This window comes from Momordica charantia (genome assembly GCF_013281855.1).
Source record: "Momordica charantia cultivar OHB3-1 chromosome 1 unlocalized genomic scaffold, Mcharantia_2.0 BLBB01000001.1, whole genome shotgun sequence".
Lineage (NCBI taxonomy): Eukaryota > Viridiplantae > Streptophyta > Magnoliopsida > Cucurbitales > Cucurbitaceae > Momordica > Momordica charantia.
The window spans coordinates 21,263,993-21,280,208 of NW_028275157.1; the positions used below are offsets into that span (position 1 = coordinate 21,263,993).

The following is a 16,216-nucleotide window of genomic DNA, read 5'->3' on the forward strand; positions in this document are numbered from 1 at the left end:
GAAAATATGAGAATTTTTAGTACATTAAATAAAAAATTTATAATTTTAAAAGATTAAGTATCAAATTGAGAATTATCCAAAACAGAGACAAGCGGGGTACATTTAGCCTAAAAGGCAAGTATAAATTTCTTTGGTAAAAATGATTTATTATATAGATGGATTTTTTTTTTCTTTGCAAAGTATATAGATGGACTTTTGATAACCAGAAAGAAGAATTATTCTCAAAATAAAAAAAAAAGGTCAAAAACTTGTTTGAAAAGTTTGAGCTTTATTTTCTTATTACGCCATTTACATTTTAGAACAAAAAGACACCTTCCTAAAATTATTATTCTATGAATAATGATATTTTTTGTGTACACAATAATATAACATTTACAAATCGCCCCATCACAATAAAAAAACACACACACACAAATTTTTCAAAGAAGCTAATTTCCACCAAAAGTAAACAACCATTGAAAACAAAAGCTATGTGGAATAAGATAAGAGGCACCCATTTTCCATTTTCAATTTCCACCAATGAAGAATTGGAAATTTTTGGCACAGTCTTGGGCCAAGCTACATCTTCTTTTAGACCAAAAACCGGCCACTACAACAAATAATTCTAAGTATTTGATTAATCAATCTTCAGAATCAAAGCAAAAATTAGTAGAAAAAGTCCACCATTTGGCATTTAGATTACTAATTAATGTGGATTGAGAATTGTGATGGGTGGCACGTTAAACAGTGCCACACCAAAAATACTAGTTATTAACAACAGAATCAGAGCGTAATTAGCATCATTCATTTTTGGCCAAATGGGAAACTGCATCTGCTGCGAGGGAGAACAACACTTCAATTTGAATTTGGCAGCTGCTTATCAGGGCCTGAAACTGGCCATCACCAGTTCCACTGTCGTCCCAGAAGTTGCCCCTGAGCCTCCTCCTCCATTTCCTCGTATTCGTGAGCCTATTAAGCCTGCCACCATTGTGGTCAGCAGGCAACAGCTTGAGTTGCTTTTGGCAAAATCCGCCAAGTTTTCCTCTACAGGCATTGCTGTTCGATTCTCCGATAGTTTCGAGTTCGATGAACAATGCCCTCGATGGTGCCCTGCCTTGCCCACCATTCCGGAGGTTCGCAGTTTCTAGTTCCATGAAATTTGGTTGAATTATAAGTTTAGGATTATGTCTATTTTAGTGAAAAGTTTCTAATACGTTCACAAACGTTCATGGTTATGTCTTTTAACTTTAAAAACGATAAACTTATCAAATACATAATTAAAAGTTTAAGATTTTACTAGAAAATTTTTAAGTATAATGATTAAATGGACACCCTCTTTGTTGAGAAAATTTTTAAAGTATATGACTAAATAGACACAATTCGGAAGATTGGATGGGGTGCTAGATTTTGGTGATATAGAGAAATATTTGCTACAGAACAGACCCTCCTTTGTTCTGGAAGAACAAGCTTTTTTTTACATGCGTATTGGTCTGAGTATATAAGATGACATCAATTATTTACTAAAGAAAAGCTCAAGCAAATAACATTAATGTGTACTTAGCAGGGAAAATAATTGCTAAAACAAACTTATTCCTAAGCAGCTGTAATGGGTCGGTACACTGTAATTTTGTATCTACATAAGAACAAGAACAGAAGAACCAAGAACAAGAACAAGAACAAGAATTGATTGATATAATCAAGTTGGCTTCTGGATCAGTTTCTTCAATGCTTTTTCCTCTGCAAAGTTATCAAGTTGATAGCCTACGGCTATAACAAAAAAGAACCAATCAGTACATAAATGATGAAAACTGAAAAGAAAAAAGTTGAATAGAAATATAAATTCTAAAATGATGTTGTCTAAAAGTTAGAACCTTTTGGAGTATAGGATCCTGGCGTTTTTCTTTTCTTCTGTTTTCCCTGCTGCTGCTGCTGTTGCTGCTGCTGCTGCTTCCTTTTCCTTAACTGCTGCTTCTCTCTTCATTTTCTTGGACTCTATTTCCATGGCCTTTGTTAGTGCCTCAACCTTCTTCATAAGCATCTGTTCATAATTTCATCTCATTCATGAGAAGACAAAGCTAGAGATATAGAGAGGAGGGAGAAATAGAGTGGCTGGATGATTGACCTTGATTTCTTCATCTTTTGTAACCAAGTTACCATCTTTCACTTCACATAGCTTCCTCAAATTGATGACCTCCTTCTGTATTTTGTCATACAGAAACCCCGAAACCGTATCTTCGTTTTCGGAGTTCCTCGGTTCTTGATTGGTTTGGTCCTTGGCTTCTTCAGAGGGTGTTATTGTACCGTCAGTGTTTTCTTTGTTTTCCCTCATTTCATTACCATCTTTTTCACCAATATCAACCACTCTACTTCTACTAGAAGCCCACATACTCTTCTTCACCACATTTTCACAAGCCGAAGCGTATTTCTTCTTCAAGCTATTCGATCGGTTTAACTCCGGAGCAGAGGCCTTTTCATCTTTTGCATTTGGTTGCACAAGAATGCTGGAGTTTTTAGTGATGGCTGAAGGCCTTGACAGTGAAGTCGACCTCTTCCTTCCATTGCTTGTCAAGAATCCTAAGATGTTATTGGATCGTTCTGTTTTTGGAGATCCACCAAAAGCATTGCTATTCACTGGGGAAATTGACACCTGCTTCAACCCTTCTTCCAACGTTTTCAACCTCAGTTTGAATTTTTCCTACAATTCGATAAAGACATGAGCAGAAAATGAGAGAATGCCTCTTTGTACTAAACATAAAAGTGAGATCATGTATATTGGCCACCTTGAGTTGTGCTTCTGCCTTGGCTGTTCTCTCAGACACAGCTAACTTCTCCCTCACTCTTTGCAACTCCGCCTACATTTCGTAGAAAATGGAGAAGTTAAACCGTAAGAATGCAGAACTTTTAGTGAAGAACTGTGAGAAAACACAAATCAAAAACTCAAGTTTTGCCAGTACCTGCAACAGTTTTCTCTCTTCCAGCCACTGCTTGACAGGCATAACTCTGTCATTATCATCCTTCCACTCATTAGCCACCACGGTAGCGACACGGTGTGCAGAGACTTTAGCTCTAGCCAATTCTCTCTCAAGAGTCCTCTTCTCTTCCTGATAATTTGTTCCAAAATCAACAACAATGAATTGGCCGCTTGATAGAAAGTCAAAGAACAGTTGAGCTTACATGTAATTCTTCGATCTGTCGCTTGTAATCTCGAACCATGTTGGCTGTGGCTCCTCCAGCTAGAATGGCCTCCTCTAGATCCTCAATGGTTTGGCCAAGTCTTTCGACTTCAATTACTTTTTGGCGATTGGTTTTCTCCAATATCCGGTTCTCTTCCTGCTTGTAAATCCAATAACATGGTTAGTTTTCCTCCAAAATGCAAATGAGTTATGTGAAAAAGATCTTGCCTGGCAAATTTCAATCTGTCTCTTGAGCTCAAAGTTGTGGTTCTGAACTTCCTCAACGATGAGAGCTCTTTCAAGCGCGCTTCGGAGAATCCTCTCCGCTTCGAGCAGTGCTGCTTCCTTCGACTTTGTGAGACGCTCCAAAGCTTTCTTATCCTCCTGCAATAGCAAAACCTGTAAAGGAAAAAAACCAAGACAACTTTGACTTTCACTCAGACATGTATGCGTTTTGGTAACAAGGGATACAGATATAATTTATGACAAGTTTCATGGATCACCTCATTCTTGCACATTTTGATTTCGGCTTCAAGAGGAGCAACGACCGATGCAAGGGTGAGAGAATCATCATCTTTCTGATTTGCATATACCCTTCTGAGAGTAGCTTCAGCAGCATACTGTGCAGCCAATGCATCTTTCTTCTCAGTTGTTATTCTCTTGATTTCAAGGTTCTGCTCATTCATAACTTGCATTACGAGCCTAAATAAGTTAGGAGAAGTAAAATAAACTCCAAAGGCAAACCACCAACCTTGTGTTCAAGAAGATTTTCAGTGGCTCTAAGCTTGTCATCAAGCTTATCAACTTCACTTCTCAGCTGAGAATTAGAAATTAAAAACAGAGTACGGTGTTAAAACATGTTGAAAAATCATTCCCTATCTGTAAAATGAAGTGATTACAGATGATTCAAGCAGTAACCTCTTCAAGAGCTTTATCTTTCAGAGCTTCTGTAGCTCTCAAGGCCTTGATTTCACTGTGGGCAGCTCCCAGTTCCCTGTTCTTCTCTGAAAATATTTTAAAAAAACATCCATCAGAAGTGTAAGACTGGACTGTGACCTTAAAATCGATAAAATAAGATAAAAGTGCAGCTATTTGATCTCTTCTTCTTATTTTTCCTTTTACTATACAAAACATTATCTGAAACAACTAGGAAAAGCCACAGTTCAGTTCCTGACTACAAAAATAAAGGTTTGAAATGTTCTGAACTGTGGTTAAAATGCCTTCCCTAATCAGTTTCTAAGAACATTCCAGTTGATTTCATATAGACAAAATGAAACTCAGATTGAACAACAAAAACCCACTGGTTGATCTGCTCAAGTCTGACGAGTTTACTAGAGAAAGTCAAGAGCATTTGGCAAGCCCTCCACTTCCACTGAAAGAACAGAGCAAACCACACACACACACACACACATATATAAAAGGGGAGACCCACATGTTCAAATGAATTCCACAGCTCTTCCCATGAATAAGAAGGATTTAAACAATAATGGGGTCGCTCAAAACAACTGATCCCACAGCAAAAATCTGGTCTTGCATCAGAAAGAAAGCACATTCAAGCATAAGAAATGGAAAGGGAATGTGAGAAAAAGAACCTGCGAGTAGATTCTGCAAACGGTTGAGCTCCAACACAACAGGGTCAGGATGGGGAACAGAAACCTCTTCTCTGCCAACATGCTCCTCGTAACTCACCATGTTTGTCTTTATAACAGTAACCAGACCACACGATTTCCAAGACACAGACAAACAAAACAAAGGTTGGATATTTATTTATCGGGACAAGAGAGAAAGAATAATACAAAACTGGGATGGAACTGGAACTTGAAGGGGAATGTGGACTGAGCTTTTTATTGGGAAAAAAAAGAAAGAAAGAGTCCAATGGCTTAAGGAATTTACCGTAAATAGAGGAAGAAGAGATATGGCCAAGTGGGGTTTCCCCATTTCAGTTAAGCAAAATTTTCAAAAAAACGCAATTTCCTTGCCGGCTTCGCCGGCTCCTTCCCTCCTCCTCACAGTAACGGTCACTTTCCTTTCTTGTTTAAATTCATAGGATGATTTTTTCCTTTTAGAATCTCCAACCCCTAATCTAGTTGATTACAAAAAACTAATTATGCTTATTAAACTCTTTGAAAAAACGCATCTTTTCATTAAATATTATCCGTAACCACTGCAACAATCTAATCGGAATTTGTATATTTAACTTAGAATGATTTTATCTCCACTATTTCATTACCTAATCTATGAAAATGATTGCAAAAACCAGTCTTGTGGAATAAGATTCCACCTCCTGTGTTTGATCTTGAGCCGAGTGGATTTACATTTGAATCAAGGGATAAGATGGGGGTGGTCATATCTTGTTTGGAGTTGCTTCAGCGCTAAAATTTGCTTAAAATAAGCCTTTTTAGGCAGTAAGTGGAGGGAATTCACACAGAAAAGTTAATGTCATTTATGTGATGTTTGAAAATGGATACTAAGGAAAAAAACAGAGGAAGCTGTGATTTGGAAATGAAAGGGACAAACCAAAAGTGGCTTGGAAGATTAAACATTATTTTTCTGAAAAGAAAAAAGAAAACCTTAACAGGGATTACAAAGTAATTCATTAATTAACTCTTCTTTGCTTGAAAGTATAATAATTAATATTGAATCCCACAGAGAGAGAGGGAAATTAAAGAGTAGACATTTGGCAAAGGGTTTGTTTAATTGGGTTATGCGACAAAGGGAAGAGTTGTTCAACAACAACCACTCTCTTTACAAACCACAAACCTAACTCTTGAGTTCTGAAATATACCGACAAATTAAAGACCAAAATTTTGGGGATTTCGGGAGTTTTAAGGGATTTTGTTTGTATAATAAATAGAAAATAGACAAGTTTTGGCTGTTTTTGGATGCATTTTTAGCCCAAAAAATCATTTAATTTAGACATCTAAAAGTGTGTCTTCTATAAGCAAATATTTGGTTGGAAGTACAGTAATAATTTGGAGGAAAATTTTTATTTTTTACCCACATGTTAATTGGGTGGGGTCAAATTTTAACTTTTAACATTTTAATTACATCAAATTTAACTAGGAACTTAATAACTTGTGAGTTTTTAGTTTTAAATTTTTATCTTTCTAGCTAGTTGTGACTACTTTTCATTTTCAAAATTTATCTCAACTTAAAATTTAGGATGTAATTGTTAAAATAAGAAGCTTAAAAGGTTTTCAAAGTTATAAAAATAATGTTTAATTATTATACTAAATAAAATTTATCAGAAAAATGTATAAATTTGAAGAGATGATTGTCCAACTAGAAAGTTCTAAGGAGATATAGTTTTGGGTGATTATTATTATTTTTTTCCTATAATAATTCATTTGATAGGTATTCTATAAATGAAAATAAAAATTTGAAGACAGGAGTGCTTTTCTTTTTTTTTGAGGTTTTATCCGCTTACACAATAATTCATATCGACAAAGATAAGTAATATCCATATGATTATAAATTGAAGACCAAATTAGAGGTTGCTTGGGATGGAAATAATCTTGTCAAAAACGTTCAATGGTTATCAATTAATTGGTAGTTGATATTGATATGACCATTAAAATATTTATTATACAAAACCTGACCGCCATATAATTTCTTTTACTGTTCATTTTCTGTGTTAAATATTTAAATTTGATCATCAATTTTTTCCCATAAGGATTGCAACTTATTTATAGGTCAATCTTGTGAATCTTGTAAAATCAACCATACAATAAGGTCATCTGAAACAAGATTCCACGATTCAACATTAAAATTAACGAACAAAAAAAATATTAATTAATTTGATTAGTTATAATTTCTTTATGAACCATTGTTTTTTATTTATTAATCTACAAAATCAATAATTAAAAAATATATGTTTTTTAGAGTATTTTTCAAAATTGGGACTTTATTTTAGTACAAAGAAAATGAGGAGATTTGAATTTTGAGACTTGAGGGGATAAAGTAATGTTTTGACCTATTTAACTATGTTCATATCCGCGTAGAATTTCGGACTTGAATTACTCATGATTCTACCAAATTCGAATCCTAGGAAGTAAGAAGCACATTTTTATAATATTTAGAAATATATTTTTTTAAGTTTCATTTTTTAGGTAGAAGAATCTCGCCCATTTATCTTTTTTAATTCAACAATTGTGGAGCAGACATCAAATCATTAATTTTAGGGATGGTAATAAATGACTTATCCACCTAAATAAATATGTTGGGAGGGATAAAATTACAGTGAATCTAAACGTAACTAAAGAATTAGTATCATGTCTTATAATTTCCCTCCAAATTTGAATTGCGGTAAAAAAGAAGAAGAAAAAAAGAAAGAGCCGCATGAACTTCAGTAAAGTGCAGAACATTTGTTACAGGCCCAACAAATGAAGAAGCCCAAAACTTCAAAGTTGGGTTTGGCGAACGCTTCTACTGTTCGGTGAAATCGTCTGGACGAGCAGAGGAAAAACACAGGACTGGAGAAAGAGGAACACTACAAATTACACTAGCCAGCCGAGGTGATTTGAAGTGAACTGAAGAGGAATGAGGGATTCAGATTGAGGGGTTTAATCACGGAACTCCTTCTATGGTACGTATATTATTCTGGGTTTCTAGATTTGAACTCAATTCAGCTCCAAACCCACTAAATCATGCTTCTATTTTCCTTCGACTGGAATTCTTGTCACCTCTGCAAATGAGGGTCATCAATAGATTTAAGCTTTCTGCTGCAGATTCCACCTTAGATTCTGGAATTTTGATGTGTAATTACAAATATTAGCCACTGTTTGCCAATGACATCCATACCGTCGAAAAACGTATGGATTCGACGGCAGCAATGCCCTTGCGGGGATTGGAAATGCTATATCTCATACGAAGGAGAGGGCGAGGAAACTTCTGTTGCAGCCCAGTTAGTGACGTCCGAAAGGGTGTGTTCTGAAGCCATGGTCGCCCCTTATGTGGGGATGGTGTTTAAGAGCGACAATGATGCGTTTGAGTATTATGGGAATTTCGCTAGAAAGAATGGGTTTTCCATTAGGAAAGAGCGATCGAGACTAAGCCCACAATTGGGCGTTTATAAACGAGACTTTGTTTGCTACCGTTCTGGATTTGCACCTGCTAAGAAAAAACCCATTGGGGAGCATCATAGAGATAGAAAATCGGTGCGGTGTGGATGTGATGCTAAGATGTATTTGTCAAAGGAAGTCAGCGAAGGAGTTGCACAGTGGTTTGTAGTGCAATTCAGCAATGTACATAACCATGAACTTCTGGAAGACGACCAAGTTCGCCTCCTTCCTGCGTATCGCAAAATTCACGAGGCCGACCAAGAGCGCATACTTCTGCTTTCCAAAGCTGGGTTCCCCATTCATCGTATAGTGAAGGTATTGGAATTGGAAAAGGGGATTCATGGAGGTCAATTGCCTTTTTTGGAGAGAGATGTCAGAAACTTTGTTCAGAATCGTAAGAAGATCGTTCAAGAACACGATGCATTACTAAATGAAAAACGAGAGATTGATACAATGGAGCTTCTGGAGGCTTGCAAAGCCACTAAGGAATCGGATGAAGAGTTTGTTTATGACTTTACGGTTGATGCAAACGATAAGGTTGAACATGTTGCTTGGTCATATGGTGACTCTGTTAATACCTATGACATGTTTGGGGATGTAGTCTATTTTGACACTACTTATTCTTCAATCACATATGGGTTACTATTGGGAATGTGGCTTGGCATTGATAACCATGGTAGAACTATTTTCTTTGGTTGTGTTTTGTTGCAAGATGAAACGCCTCGTTCATTTGCCTGGGCTTTGCAGGTATATATATAGTATATTGCTCTCTTTGTTGTTCTATTTCATCTTAGTTTGTCCTACTCTGAGATCTCGTGCATCTTCACCTTAAAATTACAGACCTTTATTCGATTCATGAGAGGAAGATTCCCACAGACGATTTTGACTGATCTTGATCCAGGGCTTAGGGATGCAATAAGAAGTGAATTACCTGGCACTAAGCACATAGTTTCTAGATGGAATATTTTGTCAAAGGTATCTAGTTGGTTCTCTCTTCATCTTGGATCTCGTTATGCAGAGTTCAAATCCGAATTTGATATGCTGTATTCTGTGGAGAATACAGAGGATTTTGAAATTCGATGGGATCAAATGGTATCGATGTTTGGCCTTGTTTCGGACAAGCACATTGATTTGTTATTCACTTTTCGGGAATATTGGGTACCGTCCTTCATAAGAGGCTGTCTTTTAGCTCGAATGGCAACATCAGCCTATTTCAAGTCTATCGGGACATTCTTGAAAGGAGTTTTTAATGCACAGACATGTTTGCGTAGCTTTTTCGAGCAGGTGGCTTTCTGGGAAATTGAATACATCCCTCGAATGAATATCTTTTGTACTATACAGTCCTTTGATTTGTAACTTTTGTTATATCAAATTCTTTCAGGTTGGTATCTCAGCCAACTTCCAAAGCCACGAACATCAGGGGATGCAGTATTTGCAAGTTAAGACAAATATACCTATCGAAGAACACGCACGAAGCATCCTCACTCCTTTTGCCTTCAATACTTTGCAGCATGAATTAGTGTTGGCAATGCAGTATGCTGCATCTGAAATGTCCGACGGATCGTATCTTGTACGCCACTTCAAGAAGATGGATGGAGAGCGTCTGGTGATGTGGATTGCAGACGGTGAACAGATTCACTGCTCTTGTAAGGAATTTGAATCCTCGGGCTTGCTATGCAGACATGCTTTACGCATATTCATTATCAAGAATTACTTTCAGCTTCCTGATAAATATTATTTAGGTAGATGGAGGCAGGAAAGCTCTCTAGGCTTAAGTGATGGTCATGGTATCCAGAGTAACAACGGAGATTGGTTTCATGAATATCAGCGCCTTACTGAGGCTCTTTTTGCAGAATCTTCCATCACCAAGGAACGTTGCGAGCATGTTCGTAGCGAACTAATGAAAGAGATCACGAGGATTCTCAACGAGATTAGGAGAATGCCTGAGAATGATGGGACTGCAGCTATGGATTTGACAGATTCTCCAAATGGTTAATGCTTCTATAAAGGGATTGCTACAAATTCAATACTCTCCCCAACTGATTGTCTTATCTGACTTCCATCCTCAGTCAGTTGTCTGAATCAATCCCTCATATCGAGATATGCATTCAGATTTGCAGAAGTAAGACGGTGATGGATGAACGATGTTGTATTCTCTTCTGCATTCTAAGAGTTGGGGTAGTAAAAGAAGAGAACTACATGCTTGGAGTTGAGTCAAGAATATTTACGAGATGCAAAATCATCCTTTGACTTTGAGGTCACGAGCATCTGAACAATCAAGTTCTGTATGATCATTTCTCCTAATGACTTAAATAGACCTACACTGACCCACCTCTACAGCTTTATAGAACTTGTACTGAATGTTTTGTTCATAGTTAGATGAATGGGGCAGCATTCTTTCTTGAATTCTGTATGCATAAAGCGAGTGTTAGAGTGTTCTAAGCTTTTTAGTGATTATTTTGGGAAAATTTTGCTTTTAATTGTCAAAGGAGACACCAAATAGTCATTCAGTGGTTGAACCAGGGCTTGGAATCTTCCCTTTTTTCAATTACAATAATGGGATTTCTTCCACCTGTTCCCTGGAATCCCGCCCTGTATTCCTTAGATTCTCTTCCACCATTCCCCACCGGCGATGGAAGTATTTCTTCCGTCACCGGAGTTCTACTTGTACTTACTGGGAAAGAAAGGAAAGAAAAAGAAAGTACTGGGTTTATTATACAGAAGAATGAAAAGGAGATTATATTCTATTAGACAAAAAGCACAGAGAGAAGACATGAAATTCTTCTGGCCATAGCATATGAACTTATGTTTTAGTAGGCACAAGCACAAAAACACCATTAGTTTTTTCCATTACAACTCCCAGAACACAGTAGAATCTTTATTTTTGAGTTCCTCTGGAGAGCGAGACAGAGAGAGAAAATTGGTGTATAATTTAGAACTGATCAGGCCATAGGAATGCGCCCATGGCGAAGGCCCTCTTCTCCTCCAAACTGCCTTCAAAGCCCATCCCGTACTGGTTGAGAAGCAGATCCACTTCCCATTCCTCCATCTTCTGGTAATCTGCCTTGTTATAGCGAGGGTAATGAAGAGGCATTTGAAACCCAGAAGCAGAATTGCATATTTCTTCACAACCCTTTTTCCCTTTTGGAATTCTCTCTTCATCTGATGTCTTGACACCTCCATTAGCACAAGCATGGACCTCATTCAGAAGATAACATGCAGAATGAAGCAGCCATTTTAAGGCCATGGCCATCTAGAGAGGAAACAGAGAGAGAAATGTTTTGAAGGTTTAGAGGCAAGAGGGTGTGAAGGGAAAGCAACCAAATTTATAGGCAGGGGGAGGGAAATAATTACAAAACTGTGCTGGTTTTGGTGCGGAGAAATCGCCGTCAAGCAATGGTTGTTTGGAAGGTTAGCATTGGCTGATGATTTCGTGAAGCAGTTTTCAATGGAAATTTTGAAATGGCCATTTTAGAGGAATGATTGAGAGGGAGTTGCGTAACTAGATTCAAAGTGGGACGTCATGGTTCAATAATGGCGGTTAGTGGCTTGTTGTTGAAGACAGTGAAGAAATTAAGGTCAAATTGGCTATGTTTGTTTTGTTTGTTTGTTTTTTTTTTTTGGCAGAAAAAGGTTGGGATTTGCAGTTATGTTAGGGTGAGGATTTTTTATAACGCATGGGGGGAAGTGGAAACTTTCACATATTGATTGTGAAATTTGTGGTGAGAAACCAAGCCAGCAGTTTTACAGAGCAAACATGGTGATGTGAAACCTTAACTAGACAGCCATTGTTGAGCTGCAATTGGTGTTTCATTCATTTATTGTTTTTCTTGAAAATGGCAACTCTCTAGTGGAGAAGGGAGATACAAAATGGAATTTGGCGTGGGTTCGAACGTTAATCTAACTATTTAAGTTATGATCAGATTAAATGGTAATAGAATTAATTATATGATTCAACTAAGAAACCTGAACATTGTTAGCAAATTTTCTGGCCTCATGCTAGAAGGGAAAGAAAAAAGAAAAAAGGAAAACGAAAAACTATAAATATTTAGAATTTTAGTATGGTACGAGTATGACAAAAAACTCCCTCCCCTCTCATAAATGGCATGCGAGTAAATTAGGGTGGGGATGGGAAGGACGCGTTAAACAATTAATAACGTAGAAGGAAAGAGAAATCTAGAATAATAGGGGCAATTTAGTAATTTGATTCAATTTCATTTTTGACATTTGTCACAAAGAGGAGTAAGGTGGCATCTGGCATGGATCTAAACTCATGCATATTAATGCAATTGTACCTATACATAACAACTTCGTAAATTTCACTGAAAAATACAATTTTGGTCATTGAAATTAAATAAATATCTATTTGATTTTTTAAAATTTAAAATGGACATTCTCAATCTTTACATGAGTTAGTTAGTTAACTTTAAAAATGAGGTGTTGATTGTAATAACTCATGTGACAAAAATATATTAATTTAATAATATTGTTACGGTAATTGAATTTTTTATTTTTGCTGGAGAGATAGAGAGGGAGGTGGTAGGATTTTGAGAGAGGGCAAAATAGGAAAAGAAAAGTTTTCAGATCTTCCCTTTCACATCTTAAATGGAACTAGAGTGTTCCTCTTCCACATCCAAACGGCGGGCTAGCGACAGCAAACAGGTGGACGACGAGTAAGTGGCAAAGAAGATTGAGGTTCGTCGGAAAATGGGAAGAGAAGGAAAAATAAAATAAAATAAAAAATCTCAAATATTATTTAATTAATATATTTTACCTCATTAATTACTGCCGTAAGCAATTTAACAACTCATCTTAAAGTTAAAGTCAAATAAACATGTCAAGGATTATTTATAACCATTCTATAAATGGTAAAAAAATCATTTTATAAACTTCGACGACCAAAAACATAAGACAATTTTATCAATTGTGCCAACAATAACTTTCACTTATATTTCTTTTATTTTTTATAAGGAACGAGTAAAATGAACTCGTTAACGTGATCCACCTTAATACAGCTCGACTAGTTGATATATATCTTCAAATAAAAAGTTGGAGGTTCGAAATTACCATCTGATCTAATGTATTGTTCAATTTAAAAAATTAATTCAATATTTTTTAAAGTGTATTTTAGAATTATCTAAAAAGGTAAAAAGTACTATACTCTTCATACTTATTCAATAACGATTTTGGCATTTTCTTGTAATTGTCACTAATAAACTAAAAAAGTACTAAAAAACTAATAAACTAAAAAGAAAAGAAAAGAAAAACGAGATGAAAATCATTTCTATTTTTAAATATCTATATTGAAAAGAAAAAAAAAAGGATTTTATTTAGTTTTTTTATAATAAATTTGGGTTTTAAATTTTTTTTTTTTACTACAATAAGTAGGTGCGGGTTTAAACTCATAATCTTTTGATTAGAAATATGCACTTTAACCACTTGATCTATGCTCGGTATGTGTTTTTAGCTTGTACAACATTCCCAATTAGCAAGTATTCATTCACTTGCACAATGCACCGCCAAACGAATTGGTTGGGTTGTGCAAGGACTTCCATATTTATTTCCTTCTAATTAAACTATAAATTTAGTTTCAATCTTTGTACTATTGTCCATTTATTTTTAAGTATTATGTCTATTTGATATATGAATTTAAAAATTTTCAATTATGTTTATGCAAAAGAAATGCAAAATTAAAATGTAGCATAATTCAAATTGTAAGTTACACTTGAGATTTTGTAACTTCACAATGGACACAACAGTCACGAGAAAATTTTAATTTGTACCCATAAATTTGATCATGTTAGCCCATTTTTGTTCTAAGTTCTTAATCTAATCAAATTGAATATAAGACTTGAATAATTATTGCTTTAGATTTTTATTTGAAGAATATTTATAAGATGTATATATTTTGATGAGTATATTTATAAGATATTTTAGAACTTACAAATTTGATTAAATCCATATGTAAATGTAATACTTACACTAAAAAAAGGTAGAACATTTATCTATGTTTGTAAAATTATAATCACCCTCGGAAACTGGAATGATGTATAATGAAGTTAAAAAATAAAAGTAAGCACTATGAAAATTAAGTTAGTCTCAAATCTCAATTGAACAATCAACTTCGTACTTGCATAGTGAATCAACCCTTCATATATTCATAGACAAGAGTGGAACCACTTGTTGGCCACTTAGCACGTCAAGTAAATCACGGTGTGGGGAGTTATAGAATGGGTTTAAGGTGGTTTTGTTCCTTTGAATCTAGGCGTCTTTTTCATAGGACTCTAAGAAGATTTATAGGCTTATTGTCTTTCCCGTGACACATGGCCATTGTCGTTTTATACGGAACAACAATGTCGATGTTGAACCATAGGTAGATATAAAAACTGATGAACTTTATTCTTAGAGTAAAACTATGGTTTAAAACCTTGCATTTACATCTGAGGTCCAATCAAAGTTTGATTAAAATGCGTTGGGTCTGATTGATTGACCATCTCCTCAACCTCCTCAAATGTGTGTTGAATGTTGAATGTTGAATGTTGATCAGAATCTTAGATTGGTGTGTTTTTGTGTTGACTTTAACCTCTCTTTCTGTCTCTGCAAATTCAAATAAAGAGCTTCTTTATGTTTGAAAGCCACCTGGGAAGTGGGAAGTGGGAGTGGAAGAAGATTCCATGCAGAACCCAGATCTTGATCTTGACTCAGCGCCGAAATCACAGATACATACACAGACGCAGACAACTAAATCAATGCTTTTGGCGGCGCCTCTCCATAAAAAGGAATCCCCTGCATTTACCTACACCCCATTAATGGCCGTCCTTTTGCTTTGCTTTGTTTTGTGCATCCCCTCTCTAGAAAACAGAGCCAAATTCCTTCCCACTCTCTCCCCCATTTTGTTCAAGGTAATGTCATCGAAAGTCCAACATTAAAAATCACAACAAAACCACTCTGTTTTCTGTAAAGCACTCCGTTGGAGCCTCTGTTTTTCATTTTTCATACAATTTGACAACTTAGTCAACCAGGTAGGAGACAAGACATCGAGTGGATTTGAATGTGTTTTGCTTACACGTGTGTCCATAATGTAAGCATCCCTTTAAGTTTTAGATTCCATTCCCCCTTTTTACTTTACATTACTTACTCTGCCTCTGCCTCTGCCACAGCCTCTGCATGCCCCTTCTTCATTTGCATGCTTTTATAGCACTGCCATACCCACCAGATTGAGGCTGAAAGCTTATAGCTAATACACAAAGAAACAGAGTGGACGGACAAGACTTGGACAGCCATGAAAGGTGGTGCTTTCCGCAGCCCCCATCGCCCTGCCCCCACATTTTGCTTCTGCTTCTGCCTTGCATGGCTTCTTGGTAACTTCTCTTTCTAGTTTTTCACCTCCAACGCACAAATTACTCTACCTTTTCACCGTTTTTCATGACATCAATCACTGTTTTATTCATAATGGAATGCAGTCTTCGAATTTGTTCATTCCAGAGCTGTTGAGGAGGCGGAAGATCAAAGTGGTGGCATTGGATCAGAATGTTCCGAGGGCGACATCGAGGTGTTTCAAGGCCAAACAGCTCCTCTTCCGGATGGGATTCCGGCGTACACAGTTGAGATATTAAACGCCTGTGCTTCAGGCTGCAGCATCTCCAACATTCACCTCAAATGTGGGTGGTTCAGCTCCGCCCGATTGGTCAATCCCAGAGTTTTCCGGAGACTGCAGTACGACGACTGCCTTATCAACGACGGCGACCCTCTGCCTCCTGCTCAAACTCTGTCTTTCCAATATGCCAACACTTTCCCTTACCCTCTCTCTCTCGCTTCTGCAACTTGTTCTAATTAGCAACCCCAACCCCAACTATATGTTGTCGTCTCATCATTTTCTTTTCTATCAATTATTCCATCATTTGCTTCACATTTAAATGAATCCATGGTAAATTCTTCTCATATTCATCTCATCATGACTTCCATTTTAGAATCAATTACAAATATTCTATCTTCAATTACTTC

At 36.4% G+C, this 16,216-nt stretch overlaps 4 protein-coding genes across 6 annotated transcripts; 2 read left to right on the plus strand and 2 right to left on the minus strand.

The window, feature by feature from the left end:
* Positions 1–1,464: 1,464 nt before the first annotated feature.
* Positions 1,465–5,174, minus strand: MAP70-5 (microtubule-associated proteins 70-5). The gene is made up of 11 exons (XM_088120267.1): positions 4,745–5,174; positions 4,071–4,156; positions 3,904–3,969; positions 3,656–3,826; positions 3,381–3,551; positions 3,154–3,309; positions 2,934–3,080; positions 2,760–2,831; positions 2,102–2,674; positions 1,851–2,017; positions 1,465–1,746 (listed from the first exon to the last, which is right to left on the minus strand). The coding sequence occupies exons 1-11, from the start codon at positions 4,842–4,844 to the stop codon at positions 1,728–1,730; spliced, it is 1,728 nt and encodes a 575-aa protein (XP_087976393.1). The 5' UTR covers positions 4,845–5,174; the 3' UTR covers positions 1,465–1,727.
* Positions 5,175–7,471: 2,297 nt separating this feature from the next.
* On the plus strand, positions 7,472–10,618 carry LOC111005568 (putative protein FAR1-RELATED SEQUENCE 10). Of its 3 annotated transcripts, none has more exons than XM_088120263.1 (4): positions 7,472–8,959; positions 9,053–9,496; positions 9,594–9,858; positions 9,955–10,618. In XM_088120263.1, the coding sequence occupies exons 1-4, from the start codon at positions 7,940–7,942 to the stop codon at positions 10,206–10,208; spliced, it is 1,983 nt and encodes a 660-aa protein (XP_087976389.1). In that variant the 5' UTR covers positions 7,472–7,939; the 3' UTR covers positions 10,209–10,618. The 3 variants fall into 3 exon arrangements, with proteins under 3 accessions (XP_087976389.1, XP_022132796.1, XP_022132795.1); XM_022277104.2 differs by having other exon boundaries at positions 7,481–7,737; positions 7,880–8,959; positions 9,594–10,618; XM_022277103.2 differs by having other exon boundaries at positions 7,482–8,959; positions 9,594–10,618.
* A 285-nt stretch (positions 10,619–10,903) lies between these two features.
* On the minus strand, positions 10,904–11,533 carry LOC111005569 (uncharacterized). Its single transcript, XM_022277105.2, has one exon. The coding sequence runs from the start codon at positions 11,463–11,465 to the stop codon at positions 11,145–11,147; it is 321 nt and encodes a 106-aa protein (XP_022132797.1). The 5' UTR covers positions 11,466–11,533; the 3' UTR covers positions 10,904–11,144.
* Positions 11,534–15,451: 3,918 nt separating this feature from the next.
* LOC111005990 (TPD1 protein homolog 1-like) lies at positions 15,452–16,153 on the plus strand. Its single transcript, XM_022277727.2, has 2 exons — positions 15,452–15,573; positions 15,676–16,153. Exons 1-2 carry the CDS (start codon positions 15,495–15,497, stop codon positions 16,047–16,049), a joined length of 453 nt encoding a protein of 150 aa, XP_022133419.1. The 5' UTR covers positions 15,452–15,494; the 3' UTR covers positions 16,050–16,153.
* The last annotated feature ends 63 nt before the right edge of the window (positions 16,154–16,216 follow it).

Coding starts and splice junctions, on each gene's coding strand:
- MAP70-5 (XM_088120267.1), bottom strand. CDS start 4,844: ATGGTGAGTTACGAGGAGCATGTTGGCAGAGAAGAGGTTTCTGTTCCC. Junction 3,552..3,655: donor TCAAAATGTGCAAGAATGAG/GTGATCCATGAA, acceptor TTTCCTTTACAG/GTTTTGCTATTGCAGGAGGA. Junction 2,018..2,101: donor CAAAAGATGAAGAAATCAAG/GTCAATCATCCA, acceptor AATTATGAACAG/ATGCTTATGAAGAAGGTTGA.
- LOC111005568 (XM_022277104.2), top strand. CDS start 7,940: ATGACATCCATACCGTCGAAAAACGTATGGATTCGACGGCAGCAATGC. Junction 8,960..9,052: donor CATTTGCCTGGGCTTTGCAG/GTATATATATAG, acceptor TTAAAATTACAG/ACCTTTATTCGATTCATGAG. Junction 9,497..9,593: donor TGCGTAGCTTTTTCGAGCAG/GTGGCTTTCTGG, acceptor AAATTCTTTCAG/GTTGGTATCTCAGCCAACTT.
- LOC111005569 (XM_022277105.2), bottom strand. CDS start 11,465: ATGGCCATGGCCTTAAAATGGCTGCTTCATTCTGCATGTTATCTTCTG.
- LOC111005990 (XM_022277727.2), top strand. CDS start 15,495: ATGAAAGGTGGTGCTTTCCGCAGCCCCCATCGCCCTGCCCCCACATTT. Junction 15,574..15,675: donor CTGCCTTGCATGGCTTCTTG/GTAACTTCTCTT, acceptor AATGGAATGCAG/TCTTCGAATTTGTTCATTCC.